This window comes from Ochotona curzoniae, unplaced genomic scaffold (genome assembly GCF_017591425.1).
Source record: "Ochotona curzoniae isolate NIBS_2020 unplaced genomic scaffold, NIBS_Ocur_1.0 contig_2456, whole genome shotgun sequence".
Classification (NCBI taxonomy): Eukaryota; Metazoa; Chordata; class Mammalia; order Lagomorpha; family Ochotonidae; genus Ochotona; species Ochotona curzoniae.
Window position 1 is genome coordinate 462738 of NW_024465463.1, and position 15979 is coordinate 478716.

At 59.9% G+C, this 15979-nt stretch overlaps 2 protein-coding genes across 2 annotated transcripts in view; one reads left to right on the forward strand and one right to left on the reverse strand.

Moving 5' to 3' along the window:
- Positions 1–199: 199 nt before the first annotated feature.
- Positions 200–13477, forward strand: ATPAF2 (ATP synthase mitochondrial F1 complex assembly factor 2). Its single transcript, XM_040974515.1, has 8 exons — positions 200–494; positions 7462–7506; positions 7737–7882; positions 8908–9005; positions 9999–10079; positions 12313–12425; positions 12657–12772; positions 13127–13477. Exons 1-8 carry the CDS (start codon positions 362–364, stop codon positions 13262–13264), a joined length of 870 nt encoding a protein of 289 aa, XP_040830449.1. The 5' UTR covers positions 200–361; the 3' UTR covers positions 13265–13477.
- A 1460-nt stretch (positions 13478–14937) lies between these two features.
- DRC3 (dynein regulatory complex subunit 3) overlaps positions 14938–15979 on the reverse strand; it is a 29555-nt gene continuing 28513 nt past the window's right edge. The window contains exon 12 of the mRNA XM_040974544.1: positions 14938–15048. Coding sequence (XP_040830478.1) covers positions 14938–15048 — 111 coding nt within the window. The remainder of the gene's footprint in view (positions 15049–15979) is intronic.

Here is a 15979-nt window from a genome sequence, read left to right on the forward strand (position 1 = left end):
CTCACACACGCAGACACACTCACACTCACACACCGCCCTTTCCGATTGGCGTGGGGGCGGGAGCAGGCGCGCGCGGCGCTCCCCTTCATTGGCGAGCACGGGAGACACGTGGCAGCGGGGCGCACGAGCGGCCTTGTGGGGCTTGTAGTCGGCCTTCCGCTGCGATGCGCAGCGGGCGCGGTGCGGCGACGGCGCGCCGCAGGGCTCATGCTGGAACATGGCGGCGTCCAGGGCAGCTTGAGGGCTCTGGCGGGGAGAAGCGTGCCGAGTGACCGCTGCGGCCGGAGTGCGCCACTCGGCTGTCTCTGTGTGTCCTGCTCTCAGGTTCCACGCCGCGCGTGCTCCCGGGCCTTCGGGTGCCATGTGGAGGAGCTGCCTCCGGCTGTGGGACCGGGGGCGCCGACTCCTGCACCTGCCCGTCGGCAACCCCATCACCTCAGGGAGGCGGAGACCCATCCTCGTGTCTCCGGCCAGGGCCTACGTTCCACCGACAGGTGAGACCAGGACGCGTTCTCTTTGGGGGCTGAGGTGCACCGAGGCCTTTGGGGCGCGCGCGTTGTGTGTGTGTGTGTGTGTGTGTGTGTGTGTGTGTGTGTGTGTGTGTGGTGTGTGTGTGTGTGTGTGTGTGTGTGTGTGTGTGTGTGTGTGTGTGTGTGTGTGTGGCGGGGAGGATGATGGGGACCGAGGGCTTTGGGGCGCGCGCGCATTGTGTGTGTGTGTGTGTGTGCGGCGGGGAGGATGATGGGGACCGGTGGGATCGGAGGACTGTGGCTCCCAAGGTTATCCAGGCGAGTCACAGCCCTGGGACGCAGCTCCTGGCAGAGCGCATGCTGGCTTTCCCACGTGGGAAGTTGGGGCGATGGACAGGACCTGCCCAAGGTCACCAGGCGGGTCCCCAGCGGTTTATGCAAGGCCCAGGCCGCCCTGCCTGCCTGCACGCTGGCCCTCTTGCGCCCTTCAGAACTCCGCTCTGGCTCCCGTGGGGCCAGTGGCTCGTACATGCCCAGGGGAGAGTTCTCGGGGGACCTTCGGGGTCCAGCAAGGTCCGTGCAGGAGGGAGAGCACAGCCACGGCCCCAGGGGCCCCGTGGTAGTGCTTCCTGCTCGGGGAACCTCAGCTCTGGGCAGGCAATTTAGCCTCGTAGCCAGGTGGTAAAGCTGATTCAGGTGCTGTGTGATCCTGGGTCCTTGGGTGAGGACATCTCTTGGCGAACTGATGGGACATGGCTCCTCGAGGTTGGTGGGGATGGTTAGCAAAGGGCCCCTTGACTGTGGCAGGGAGCCCTTGGCGGGGCTGGGCCTGTCACCTAGAGGACACTGCTGCTCCTGGTCTGTACCCCTCCAGCGTTCCAGCCTCGTTTTCTCGGGACAGTGAGGAATTTCAGCTGTAGTGGCACATGGGCACGCCCCACGCTCGTTCAGTGAGCATCCTCAGGGGGCTGTGCAAGTGCACACCGCGTGGCCCACCCAGCCTGGGACATGCACCTGATCAATAAAGAAGAACTTGGCACGTACTTGGGTGGGTGTGACCTGAGAAAAAAGGGTGCTGACTGCTGAATCTGGAGCGAATCCACCTACCGTTTGGGATCCTGGCTGCTGTACCAGGCTCCAAGGCTAGGAGTTCCTACCCTAGCCCCTTCCGCCCCTCTGCCTGTGGGCAGCCACTACTTCTACCATCTTAGTTTCCAGATTTCCCCTGATTTGGGCATTTCACATAAATAGAATCTCATTTTAAAAGTTTGTACTAGATTGATTTCTGTTTTTTACGATTGGTTGATTTTTAAAAAAAGATTTCTTTTTGTTGCAAAGTCAGATATATACAGAGAGGAGGAGAGACAGAGAGAATTATCTTCCGTCCAATGATTCACTCCCCAAGTGATCACAACGGCTGGTGTTGTGCCGATCTGAAGCCAGGAGCCAGGAGCTCTTCCAGGTCTCCCGTGTGGGTGCAGCTTTGGGCTGTCCTCGACTGCTTTCCCAGGCCACATGGAGGGAGCCGGATGGGAAGCGGGGCCACCAGGATTAGATGCAGCACCCATATGGGATCCCAGTGCGTGCAAGGCGAGGACTTTAACCACTACTCTATTGCGTCTGGTCCTGTCTATTTCTTTGTTTGAGACAGAGAACCATCATCACAGGTTAGATTGGCTGGGGCTGGGCCACGTGGACAGAGGCAGCTGAGAACCCAGGCCAGCTTTCCCTCATGGGCAGCAGGGAACTGCTTGCCTGACCCGTCCCCCGCCGCCTCCCAGGGTGCACGTTGGCAGGAGGCTGAGCCAGTGTTCCATCGCAGCCTAAGCACTGCATCGAGGCGTGCCAGCGGTGTGCGCGGGGGAGACAGAGAACGCCCATCAACAGGCTTGGTCCCCAAATGCCCACCACAGCTGGGCCAGGGCAGGGCCCAAAGCCAAGAGCAGGCAAAATGAACCCGTGACTGACCCTCGCTCTCCACCACCTCGAGCTTCCCTGAGTCTGCACTGGGGCTGGAATCGCGGAGCCAGTCGAGGGTGTTGATGTGGGTACAGGTGTCTTAATCTCTCATCCCCCCCACCCGTTTCCATCTGTCTTTCTGACAGCTGTTATCCTGAAGTTCAGGGCGTGGGGTGCTGTTTCAGAGGAGCCTTCACTTGCACTTCCTTACTGATGAATGGCATCCAATACTCTGTCGACCCTGTTGGTATATGCTTTGAGAAAACTGTTCAAAATTTCTCTTGCATGTTAAACGGGGTTTTCATCTCTGCCATCTGCACCATTCTTCGGTGCATTTGAACCAGATGGGGTTTCAGTTAACGAGACAACGTTGAGCTCCAAGGCCCACCAGATGGCACTGTTTGCAAAGATAAAGCTGTTGAGGCTGCCATGGGCCAGGCACTTCCTCTTCCTGGTGCACCGGGGGAGTTGTGCTCCCCCAGTGTCTGAGCCAACCCGGAAGCCCCCCTCAGTGGTCCTTGAAGACCCGCAGGATGAGCCGCCCAGCAAACCGCATGCTTCTTTAAACAGATTGAAGCCACCTCGCGGGAAGGAGGGACCCAGGCAAGCTGAAAGTGGTTCTGTGCTTGTCAAGGAGTCCTGTGAAACCCCGGTCATGAGGAAAACACGCGTGGGTTCAAGGTGACACACGGAGATGTGTGTCACCTCCGCTCTGCACGACCCTTGCAGGACCCTCTCTGACCTGCTTTCCCGCGACCAACTCTCAGAATTCAGTGCCATTTTGGGATACCATTTTTTTTTTAATGAATTTATTTTTATTGGAAGGCGCATTTACAGGGAGAAGGAGAGACAGAAAGATCTCCCACCCACTGGTTCACTCTTCAAGTGGTTGCAATGGCCAGAGATGAGCTGCTACAAAGCCAGGAGCCAGGAGTTTCTTATGCATCTCCCACACCAGTGCAGGATCCCAAGGCTTTGGGCCGTCCTCGACTGCTTTCCCAGACCACAAGCAGGGAGCTGGATGAGAAGTGGGGCTGCTGGGATTAGAACCAGTGCCCAGAATCAGGCTGGACTGCAACACCCATTGGTTCCAGTGGAAGACAAGGCTGGAAACAGAACCGCCCTAGCGATTGCAACCACCAGCTGATTGGGGTGATGGACTGTGCCAGGCCCTCTACTGGCAGGTACACACAGGAATCTGGTCTGGGATCACCGCAGACAAAGCTTCTTTTGGGATCTCTCCAACTGAACTGCCGGACTCAGAACCCTAACCGTGAAGATGAGTGTGGATTCCATGGTCTGCCATGGAGTGCTAATGCCAGAGCCAAGCCTCCTCAGAGGCTTTCAATAAAATAAAATAAATAAATCTTAAAAAAAAAAAAAAGAAGAGGAAGAACCGGTGCCCATAGGGGATCCTGGTGCATGCAAGGTGAGGACTTTAGCCACTAGACTACTGTGCCAGGTCCTGGTGTACAATTTCTTAACTATTTATTTTTTTATTGAAAGACAGATATACAGAGAGGAGGAGAGACAGAGAGAAAAATCTACTGTCTGCTGATTCACGCCCCCAGCACCCGGAACGGCTGGTGATAAGCCAATCTGAAGCCAGAAGCCAGGAGCTTCATCCGAGTCTCTAACGCGGGTGCAGGGTCCCAAGGTTTGGTCCGTCTTTGACTGCATTCCCAGGCTGCAAGCAGGGAGCTGGATGGGAAATGGGACTGCCGGATTGGAACCAGTGTCCATATGGGATCCTGGCACATTCAAGGCGAGGACTTTAGCTACAGTGCCTGGCTACTGCGCCAGGTCCCTGGTATACAATTTTTTAAGTCATCTTGAAACAATGGCTCAGTGGCTGAATCCTCCCCTTGCTAAGAGCTGGGATCCCATATGACCACCCTTCATGTCCTGGTGCTTCACTTCCCATCCAGCTCCCTGCTTGTGGCCTGGGAAAGCAGTCGAGGACAGTCCAAAGCTTTGGGACCCTGCACCCGCATGGGAGACCTGGAAGAGGCTCCTGGCTCCTGGCTCCTGGCTTTGTAGCAGCTCAGCTCTGGCCATTGCAGCCTCTTGGGGAATGAATCAATAGACTAGATGGAAGATCTTTCTGTCTCTTCTTCTCTCTGTAAATCTGCCTTATCAATAAAAATAAATACATCTTTTTTTTTAAGATGTATTTTTTTTAAGACTTATTTTATTTTTATCATAAAGTCAGATATACAGAGGGGAGGAGAGACAGAAAGGAAGGTCTTCCATCCACTGATTCACTCCCCAAGTGGCCACAATGGCTGGAGCTGAGCTGGTCTGAAGCTCAGGAGCTTCTTCCAGGTCTCCCACACAGCTGCAGGGTCCCAAAACTTTGGGCCATCCTCAACTGCTTTCTCAGGCCATATGCAGGGAGCTAGATAGGAAGTGGAGCTGTCAGGATTAGAACTGGCACCCATATGGGATCCTGTTACATTCAAAGCGAGGACTTTAGCTGGTAGGCCACTGCACCGGGCCCCAAAAGATGTATTTATTTTACTTGAGAGAGGGAGAAACGGATCTTCCATCCACTGGTTCACTCTCCAGTTAGCCATGATGGCAGGAGCTGAGCTGATCCACAGCCTGAAGCCAGAAGCTTCTTCCGGGTCTCTCACGGTGCTGAGGGGCCCAAGGACTTGAGCCAGTCTCCTCTGCTTTTCTAGGCACGTTAGCAGGGAACTGATGGAAAGTAGAGCAGCTGGGACATGAACTGGCATCCATATGGCGTGTTGGTGCCACAGGCAGAGCGTTAATTTGGTATGCCAACTGTGCTAGCTCTATCAGCTTCCAAGTTCTTTGCCTCTGCTTGGTCCATAAAATGGCATCCTAAAAAACAAGCACATGTATATGTGCTTGCTGCTGTGTCCTGTAAAGGAGTGAAACCCCCGCTTCACACGAGGCTGTGTCCTGCAGCCTTGGACGGCCCCTCTCAAGAGTCCTGATAGCAGGTAACCCATGGCACCTGAGCGGCCGGGAGCAGCTCTGAGGGCCCTGTGATGTCACGGGAGCAGCTCTGAGGGCCCTGTGCGGGGGAAGATCCCAGTCTCCCGGGCCTCGCTGGGGGCATGTCCCATCCAGTGTCTTCCTCATAGCATCCTTTTGTGTGCCCACGGGGACCCTCGCAGGCCTCCCTCCCAGTAACCCACGCGTCCCCTGCCACTCCCCACCAGACAGTGACGGTCTGTGGCTCCATCTTTTTCATGCTCCAAAACTTGCTTCTCATTGATTTATTTTGAAAGTCTGAATAACAGACGGACAGTTCTACCATCGCTGGTTCACTCCTCGAACAACTGAAACAGCCAGAGCTAGTGACGAAGTGGAACAAGCCGCGTCTGTGGTGCCGACACCCCATGTGAGCGCCGGTTGGAGTCCCAACTGCTCCACCTCCGATCCAGCTCCCTGCTGATGTGCCTGGAAAGCCGGAGGAAATGGCCCGTGAGCTTCGCCCGCTACACCCTTGTGGGAGACCAGGATAGAGTCCCGGCTTCTGATCAGCTCAGCTCCAGCCATTGTTGCCGCCTGGGGAGTCAACCAGCCGACTGAAGATCTTTCCTTCTCCTTGTGAATCTGCCTATCTGATAGAAATAATTTTTTTTTTTTTAGATTTATTTATTTTTATTGGAAAGGCAAATAGACAGAGAGGAAGATTATCTGTCTGATGATTCCCCAAGTGATCTCAACAGCCAGAACTGAGCTGATCTGAAGCCAGGAGCCCAGAGCCTCTTCTGGATCTCCTACGTGGGTGCAGAGTCCCAAGGCTTTGGGCCATCCTGGACTGCGTTTCCAGGACACAGCAGGGAGCTGGATGGGAAGGGGAGCATCCTGGACATGAGCCAGTTACCCATGTGGTTGCCACCCCAGATGGCTACATTGGCCCTGGGTAGGCCTTAAACCGCATCTGGGTCTCCTCCGTTGGTGGCTGGGAGCTGAGTGCTTGGACCATGTCTGCTGCTTTCCCAGGCGCATTAGCAGGGAGCTGGATCACGGTGGAGCAGCTGGGACTCAACCTGATGCCCACATGGGATGCTGGTGTCCCATGCAGTGGCTTAGCCCGCTGTGCTGCAATGCCAGGCTTCTCTGGACTTCAGTAAGTGTGAGAAAGTGCAGAAATGAATGAAAGCTTTGTGTTCATCACAGATGTGAGAGCTTGCACTATGGTTTGTAGCTTGCACACCGTGAGCTGTGTGTCGGTGTTGGCTGGGAAACTCTAGCTCCTTAGAAGGGCCTTGGCTTGGTTTTGTTTTGCATATTAAAAGGTTTAGTTATTTTTGAAAGGCAGAGTTTTAGGGTGTGTGTTGGGGTGGAGGACAAAGAGTTCTACCCACTTCGCGGGTCCGTGCTGGGCCAGGCCAAAGCCAGGAGTTCCATCCTGGTCTCCCACGTGGGTGCAGCAGCCCAAGCACCTGGACCAGGTTTCTCAGGTGGTGGGTTGGAAGTGGAGCAGCCAGGATGTGAACCCGGGATGCTGGCATTGCAGGCTGTGTGTCAGTCCACTGCGCCACAGTGCTGCCCCTGCGGGCCCTTGTGTTTCAATCCCTCTAGGTATGGGGGGAGTACATGTTTGCAGCTTTGTAGATGGCATTTTTCAAGTTATTTTCAAAGGGAAGATGCTGTACACAGATTTCCGTCCCCACCCCCATCTTAAAAGCAGTGTTTGACATCTGAAAGCCAACAGGTTAATGAGGTTAATGAGTCGCCGTGGGAGGGGCTCCTGGGAGCTCCACTTCCTGCCTGCACAGCACCTGCAGAGCCCTGGGGCTGGGGGTGCTTGGGTGCTGCTCAGCGCCCACGGTGGCAGCTGCAGGCTGGCCACAGCCTGGCCGGCCCACCCCGGCTTCCGGAGAAGCCAGTGATGGGTGGCAGCGCGCCTGGTGGGGCCGCCTCGCAGAGCGTGGTGAGGGCAGCTCAAGCCGATCACTCAGCGTTAGCGAGCTGGCAGTCTCGCCCTCAGAGCTGCCACTGCGTGATTTTAAACTGTCTTTTTTTTTTTTTTTTTTTGTAAACCTTGCAGAAAGGAAGAGGTTTTATCAGAACGTCAGCATCAGCCAGGGTGAAGGTGAGTGTCTGGAATTCGGCTGCCTCCTTTTTGTCTGCGGACGTCAGGTGGCATTTTTTTTTTCTTTCTTTCATCTGCCGCCTGTTCGGCAGCGTGATTATCCTTGGCGCTTTTTATCCTGTGGGTTTCTGGAAGGGACTCGGCGTTGCCTCTGTCTGTGGCTAAATATAGGAACAGTCCCTGAGAGAGCTCTCTCTCTCTTTCTTTTTTTGTTTTATTTGATCTTCAAGGTGGCTTTGAGATCAATCTAGACCACAGGAAGCTGAAGACCCCCCAAGCCAAGCTCTTTACCGTGCCCAGCGAGGCCCTCGCCATCGCCGTGGCCACCGAGTGGGACTCGCAGCGGGACACGGTCAAGTTCTACACGATGCACCTGGTAACACACTCACCCCGGTCTGCGCTGGGGACCCCGGGGTCGGGGGGCTGGGGGGTCTGCTGCCTGCCCGCCCGGCACCCCAGGGCTTGGCAACCCATGCCGCTGCTCTCTGACAGGAGTCAGCACCGCCTTTCCTCCCTTCAGTCCTGTGTTTGCCCTGCACGGAGACGTGTGTCACCATGCAGGTCCCGGCTGTCTCTGCTGCCCGCTGAGTGCCAGGGGTCCTGGGGCTGTGGCTGGGCGGGCTGTGTGTCCTGCTGTGGGCAGCATTTAACACACCACTGGGAAAGCCTGTGGGTCAGGCCTGTGGCTGCCTCCCTGCTCAGGGGCTCTTACCAGCAGCTCCGACTAACCCATGCCTCAGTCTGTACCTCTGTGAAATGGGTACCTGCTCCAGAGGCTTATCATGAGCAATGGTTCTTTCTTTCCTTTTTTTTTTTTTTAAGATTTATTCATTTTTATTGGAAAGGCAGATATACAGAGAGGAGGAGAGACAGAGAGGAAGATCTTCTGTCCAGTGATTGACTCCAAGTGACCTCAACGGCTGGTGCTGCACCGATCTGAAGCCAGGAACCAGGAACTTCCTCCATTTATCTCACACGGGTGCAGGGTCCCAAGGCTTTGGGCCATCCTCGACTGCTTTCCCAGGCCACAGGCAGGGAGCTGGATGGGAAGTGGAGCTGCTGGGATTAGAACTGGCGCCCATATGGGATCCTGGCATGCTCAAGGCGAGGACTTTTAATCACTACGCTATCGCGCCAGGCCCTCAGCAATGGTTCTAATCTAGGGCGATGTGGTCTGGGAAAGCAGTCAAGGACAGCCCAAAACCTTGGGTCCCTGCACCCACATGGGAGACCTGTAGGGGGGTCTTTAAAAAAAAAAAAGAATAGGGCCTGTGGGAGTTCCTGAACACGGTGAGCACCCCAAGGGTCTCCTGAGTGTATCCGAAGTGCTGAGTGAGCCTGGTGCACCCTGCTGCTGTCAGAGAAAGCGGGGCTGACAGCTGCCCCCACCTTTCTGCCTAGACCACGCTCTGCAACACGTCCCTGGATAACCCCACTCAGAGGAGCAAGGAGCAGCTGATCCGCGCGGCCGTCAAGTTTCTGGACACCGACACCATCTGGTAAGCCCCAGTTCGAGGAACATTTCCGGGCTCTTCCGCCCTGGCCTTTCCCCGTGGGAGAAGGGCAGCCCTGTCCTCTTCCCTGACGTGGGCAGTGAGCGGCTCCCTGGGACTCCCCTACCCCACTCCCTGGGAGGAGCAGGCTCCCAGGACCACAGGCATCACTGAGCTCTGACCCCTGGCTGCTCTGTGTGGTGGTGGGGTGCAGTGGGGGGACTCAGGAGCTGGCCTCCCCGCTGTGGCCAGGTCCTTCGGCTCCTCCCTCACGGAGTGATGAACAGCCGCTGGGCCCTGCGACGCTCCGGCTGGGGTGGCTTCAGCACCCCTCTGCACAGCCAGCAGGGAGGCCCACACCAACTGGGCCAGGGTGCTAGCTCAAACTGGCTGAAGACTGTCTGGGTCCCAGGCCAGGGGCCGGGCATGGGCGTGGCCTGGGCAGTTCGCCAGCAGCCTGCAACTCTGCACGCTCGGGCCCTCCCTTCTTGCCCCACGTGAGCCCGTGGCTTTTCCGCAGCGCCCACTTGGGGTCCTGTTTTGCCCTGTTTTGCCACTCTGCAGCTGGCTGGACCACCTCTGTGTCTCTGGAGCAGGACAGGGTGTGTGTAGATGGAGGAAGCACAGCCTGGCCCTCGGGTCGGGCATCAAGGAAAGGCAGGCGGGCCATCTGTGTGTGGCCAGGGGCCAGCTCAGACTCTTGGAAGGCAGGTGCCAGTGAGCAACGGGCCACGTGGAGCCCAGTGCGCACCATGTGAGTCCCGCAGGGTGCCCATCTTCTGTGGATGTGGGGTGCGGCCTGGGATGAGCATTTCTGCCTCATTCTGGGGTGCTGTCCCAGGGCCGCTGCTTTGGGACAGAGCCGTGTAGGAGCCCCCAGGGACATGGGGGGGGGCAGGGTTTGCTGTTGCCCATTATGTGTCCCTGCCGTTCGGTCACTGAGCGGAAGACCTGTGCCCTTTTCATGAATGAAGGTGGTTTCTTTCTGCCATGCATTAGCTACAGGGTGGAAGAGCCAGAGACCTTGGTGGAGCTTCAGAAGAATGAGTGGGATCCAGTTGTGGAGTGGGCTGAGAACAGGTAAGATGGCCTCTGGCCGGACACCGAGGGTGGCGGGGGCGGGAGGAGAAAACCTTCCCTGGGCACAGTGTCCAGCCACCACACACCAAGCACCTGCTCTAGGCGCACACTGTGCCAAGTCCACTCCCCAGATGGCCACGTCAGCCAGAGCTGGGCCAGGCCAAAGCCAGGAGCCTGGAGCTTCCTCCGGCTCTCCCACATGGGTGCAGGTGCTCAAGGCCTTGGGCTGTCTTTCACTGCACTCGTGGGTGCATGAGCAGGGAGCTGGCCCTCGAACCGACGCCCATGTGGAATTCTGGCACCACAGGCGGAGGCTCAATGTACTGTGCCACAGTGCCAGGCCCCAAGCGGTTTCCATTTTTCTTCTTCGTCACCATGACGTTGGAGAAAACCTGGTGGCCTCTTCTGCATCCCCAAGCCGTGTCCCCTAGGTGACAAGGGTCCATTGAATCGGTGATAATTAATTTTCTCAGGGGAAAGTCTTTTCAAATGCAGTGTTGAACAGATTGTTGAAGTGGTAGGCGAAAAAAAATTCTATTTCTTTCCGAGGGGGTTTGGCGGGGCTGCTGCAGTGTTTTGTAAGCTTACGGGGAGTTTGGTCTGGCCCACTGACCCCTGGGTTTCGCGCCTGTGTCCTGCTCAGCAGGGACGGCCCCAGCACCCCCCCTGGTGGCACCCAAAGTCTCTTACCCTGTCCTTAACTGCCTGCAGTACTCCCGGGGTCCCCATTTCAGGGCTGGGTGGTAGCCCAGCGGGAACGCTGCCAGTTAGGCTGTCCCAGTCCAACATTGGAGCATGGGGGCTCCCGCCCCTGGTTCCAGCTTCCTGCTGCTGGCTGACCCTGGGCAGGCAGCTGCAAGGGCTCCAACAGTGGATGCTGAGCTGGGTCCCAGGCTCCTGGCTTCATCCCAGCCCCAGCCCTGCCGTCGCTGGCGTTTGCGGGACAGAGAGCCTGAACCAGGGGGAAGGAACACCTTCTGTGTCTCACTAATAAAAATCACACTCTTATTTTTTTCCCCTAAGGTTTATTTATTTATTTTTATTGGAAAGGCAAATTTACAGAGAGAAAAGATCTTCCACTGTCAGGTTCATTCCCCAGATGACCGCAACTGCTGGAGCTGAGCTGATCCAGGAGCCAGGAGCTTCCTCTGGATCGCTCACGTGGGTGCAGGGTCCCAAGGCTTTGGGCCATCCTCAACTGCTTTCCCAGGCCACAGGCAGGGAGCTGGATGGGAAGTGGAGCAGCCAGGACACAAACCAATGGCCATGTGGGATCCCAGCGCGTGCAAGGCGAGGACTTTAGCCACTGGGGTCCTCAGCTGCTCCACTTTTGATCCAACTCCCTGCTTGTGGCCTGGAAGGCAGTAGAGGATGGACCTTCGGACCCTGTACCCACATGGGAGATCCAGAAGAAACTACTGGCTCCTGGCTTTGGAACTGCTCAGCTTTTGCTGTTGCAGCCACTTGGGGAGTGAACCAGCAGATGGAAGATCTTTCTCTCTGTTGTTCTTTCTCTTTATAATTTTGCTTTTTTCATAAACATGAATAAATCTTTTTAAAAAAAAAAAAACCCATATCTTTTTGCAACCGCGATGGTAAAAGAAAATTTTTAAAGTGTTTATTGGTTTCTTTGAACAGCAGAGTGACAGAAATTCTGCTGGTGTGCTCGCCACGCGGCCATGGGGGCCAGGGCCTCTGGCTGTGTCGCCCACGTGAGTGGCAGGGACCCAGAAGCGCTTAGGCCATCCTCCACTGAGAGGGGCTGGCCCCGGAATCGCAGTAGCTGGGACCTGAACCAGCGGTTCCCAGGCAGTTGCTCAGCCAGCTGCACCACCCCAGTGCCCACTCCTAAAAAAAAAAAAACTATCTCCTCTGCTTCGCTCTCCAAATGCCCACAGCGGCCGGGGCTGGGCCAGGCCGGGGTCGGGAGCTGTCACTGCTGCCCTCCAGAGTGCTTGCATGCCGGCAGCCGGGGCTGGGCCAGGCCGGGGTCGGGAGCTGTCACTGCTGCCCAGGTGCCAGGAGAGCGGGTCAGCATTTCTGGCTACTGCATGGAACTGGCCACGCCCCAGGCTGCGCCACCTGGGCCTTCTTTCCCGGCTGCGTCTTGGTCAGCAGACGGCCATTGAGCACAGTGGCGCTTGCTTGCAGAAGCCCCTGGGTCACACGCCTGAAGGGGTACCCCCCCGTGCTCCCAGCACGGCAGGGGCCCGCGGTAGCCCTCTCCTTGCAGGTACGGCGTGGAGATCGGCTCCTCCACCAGCATCATGGGGCCCAGGATCCCCGCCAAGACGCACGAGGTGATTGCCAGCCACCTGGCATCTTACAACATGTGGGCCCTACAAGGTAGGCACCCAGCACCCATGCAGCATCCTCCTGTGGGTGGTTATGCCCCCGCCTGGCACCAGCCTCTCCAGCAAACGGCTTGGGTCAGGGGCTGGGGCCAGGTGGAACTCCCAAGGGCCCCAGCCCACTCTTGTCCCCTTCCTCTGCTCTGGGTGCAGGGTACACTAGGCCCTGGGGTACAGCAGCCATGCCCCATTCTGGACCTGACTCTGGCCTGTGTGTGTACCCCAGGGATTGAGTTTGTGGCGACCCAGCTCAAGTCCATGGTGCTGACCTTGGGTCTCATTGATCTGCACCTGACGGTGGAGCGGGCGGTGTTGCTGTCTCGACTGGAGGAGGAGTACCAGGTGAGGGGTGCCAGCTGCGGGCAGGGTGCCTTCACTGGGTCTCAGAGCCTATGGAGACTGAAACAAGGCAGCATGCGAGCGTAGGGCTCAGCCCGCCCGTCCCACACCTCCCCTGCAGCACCGCCCTGCCAGGTGGGGTTGCCCTTGAACTTGGCCGTCCACCTGCTGCAGTCTGGGATCCTGTTCCGGCTGGGGCTGGCTGCGTGAGGAAGCTCAGGGGCCGATGAACGCTATGGCTCCTGGGTCTGAAGCACCCACGCTTCGGTTGGGAAGGACTCGCCCCCGCCCCCTCTGCCACACCCAACCCCCAGCATCCTGCAGCGGTCAGCAGCTCGTCCTGTCTCCCCCGCTCAGATCCAGAAGTGGGGCAACGTCGAGTGGGCCCACGACTACGAGCTGCAGGAGCTGCGGGCCCGCACGGCTGCCGGCGCCCTCTTCGTCCACCTCTGCTCCGAGAGCTCCACGGTCAAGCACAAGCTACTGCAGGAGTGAGGCCGGGCGAGCCCACCCTGTGCGGGCAGGACCGAGGCCACTTGGCTGCAGCCTCTCCACTGCCGGCTCACTCAGTGGCACACCCCCCCCAGACTGTGGGGGTCTGAACCCCCAGACCCTGGCTGGCCAGTCAGCCGACTGACCCCACAGCAAGAGGGATGCCCTCTCAACCGTGACTCAATTAAAACATGCCTTCGCTCTGGCGGCGTGCGGGCCCCTGCCTCTCCTGCCCTTGTGTTTGGAGGTTGGGGGCCCCTGCTCCCCCAGCAGTGGGAACAGTCATGGCAATGTGTGTCCCCCATCCTGCCTGCTGGCTGCGTCTCCCATGTTTTTAAGGCGTGCTCTCCTGGCTGGGCCAGTGGTTTAGCCAGTCTCTCCAAGAGCCTCTCTGTGGTGTCCTGGATTGGAAGGCCAGCGGGCCCCACGCGGTCACCTGGTACATGTGTGCTTCTGTTGTGCTTCCCATGGGACTCCAGAATCCTCCCCCTGCCCATGGCTGCCTCTGTGGCCCCAGCACGGAACAAGGCAGTGGCTTTTGATAAAATGACCTCTCCTGCTGGTTCCCCACTGCTGGGAAACCCCTAAGCCCCACCGAGGATCCCTGTGCCCACCCTGTCCTCTGCTCGGAGCGCCATGGTCCAGCATGCGCTCCTGCAGGGGTGAGGCTGGTGAGCAGCAGGTGCACGGGGACAGGCCGAGCCCAGGCCAGCCTCAGCACCCAAGGAGGCACCGCCTCCCTCAGCTCCCATGGGGCCCAGGCTCCGCCCGCACCTGCAGGCCCTCCCTCAGCACCCAAGGAGGCACCTGCAGGCCCTCCCTCAGCACCCAAAGGACTCGGGCTCCGCCCACACCTGAGGGCCGCCCTCAGCACCCACGGGCCGCAGGCTCCGCCCACACTTGCAGGCTCCGCCCACACCTGTAGGTCCTCCCTCAGCTCCCACAGGGCTCAGACTCCGCCCACACCTGCAGGCCCTCCTCAGCACCCACGGGGCCCAGGCTCCGCCCACACCTGCAGGCTCCGCCCACACCTGTAGGTCCTCCCTCAGCACCCACGGGGCCCAGGCTCCGCCCACACCTGCAGGCTCTCCCTCAGCACCCACGGGGCCCACGGGGCCCAGGCTCCGCCCACACCTGCAGGCCCCCCCTCAGCACCCACGGGGCCCAGGCTCCGCCCACACCTGCAGGCCCGCCCTCAGCACCCACGGGGCCCAGGCTCCGCCCACACCTGCAGGCTCCGCCCACACCTGTAGGTCCTCCCTCAGCACCCACGGGGCCCAGGCTCCGCCCACACCTGCAGGCCCTCCCTCAGCACCCACGGGGCCCAGGCTCCGCCCACACCTGCAGGCTCCGCCCACACCTGCAGGCCCTCCCTCAGCACCCACGGGGCCCAGGCTCCGCCCACACCTGCAGGCTCCGCCCACACCTGCAGGCCCCCCCTCAGCACCCACAGGACTCAGGCTCCGCCCACACCTGGGCACATCTGACATCCCCTCCCCTTCACTGGCGAACTGGGAAGCCTGGTGGCTCAGCCCTTTAATGGTTCCTGTGTGTGGATGCTTGGCCCCAGGGGGCGGCGGGCGGCTGGGAGCCCTCGGGCGCCTGGCCCCCCCACCCCCGTGGCCGAGCCCCCTACTCCACGTCGCCGAGCCCCCTACTCCACGTCGCCGAGCCCCCTACTCCACGTCGCCGCTCTCCAGGCTCTCCAGCTCTCTCTGCATGTGGTCGACGTACTGGTTGATCTCCCTCACGCGCTTGCGGTTCCTCGTGATCTCGTCCTTGTGAATCTGAGCACCGATGCCAGAACTTGGGGTCCTTCAGCATCCTGAAGCCGTCCCCACTGGGCTTCGCCCTCCTCTGCATGGCCAGGAGGAGCCGGCCCGCTGCTCCTCCCCGGCCCGCTGCTCCTCCCCCGGCCCGCTCCTCCTCGCCCAGGCCCGCTGCTCCTCCCCGGCCCGCTGCTCCTCCCGGCCCACTGCTCCTCCCCGGCCCGCTCCTCCCCGACCCCGGCCCGCTGCTCCTCCCCGACCCCGGCCCGCTGCTCCTCCCCGACCCCGGCCCGCTGCTCCTCCCCGACCCCGGCCCGCTGCTCCTCCCGGCCCACTGCTCCTCCCCGGCCCGCTCCTCCCCGACCCCGGCCCACTGCTCCTCCCCGACCCCGGCCCGCTGCTCCTCCCCGACCCCGGCCCGCTGCTCCTCCCCGGCCCGGCCCGCTCCTCCCCGACCCCGGCCTGCTCCTCCCCGGCCCGCTGCTCCTCCCCGGCCCGCTCCTCCCCGACCCCGCCTGCTCCTCCCCGGCCCGCTGCTCCTCCCCGGCCCGCTCCTCCCCGACCCCAGCCCACTGCTCCTCCCCGACCCCGGCCCGCTGCTCCTCCCCGACCCCGGCCCGCTCCTCCCCGACCCGCTCCTCCCCGGCCTGCTGCTCCTCCCCGACCCGCTCCTCCCCGACCCCGGCCCACTGCTCCTCGCCCAGGCCCGCTGCTCCTCCCCGTCCCGCTCCTCCTCGCCCCCGGCCCGCCGCTCCTCCCCGGCCCGGCCCGCTCCTCCTTGCCCCGGGCCCACTGCTCGCCCCCCGGCCCGCTGCTCCTCCTCGGCCCGCTGCTCCTCCCCGGCCCGACCCGCTGCTCCTCCTCGGCCCACTGCTCCTCCCCGGCCCGCTCCTCCTTGCCCCCGGCCCGCTGCTCCTCCCCGGCCCGCTGCTCCTCCCCGGCCCGCTCC

Coding starts and splice junctions, on each gene's coding strand:
- ATPAF2 (XM_040974515.1), top strand. CDS start 362: ATGTGGAGGAGCTGCCTCCGGCTGTGGGACCGGGGGCGCCGACTCCTG. Junction 495..7,461: donor GGCCTACGTTCCACCGACAG/GTGAGACCAGGA, acceptor TAAACCTTGCAG/AAAGGAAGAGGTTTTATCAG. Junction 7,883..8,907: donor AGTTCTACACGATGCACCTG/GTAACACACTCA, acceptor CTTTCTGCCTAG/ACCACGCTCTGCAACACGTC.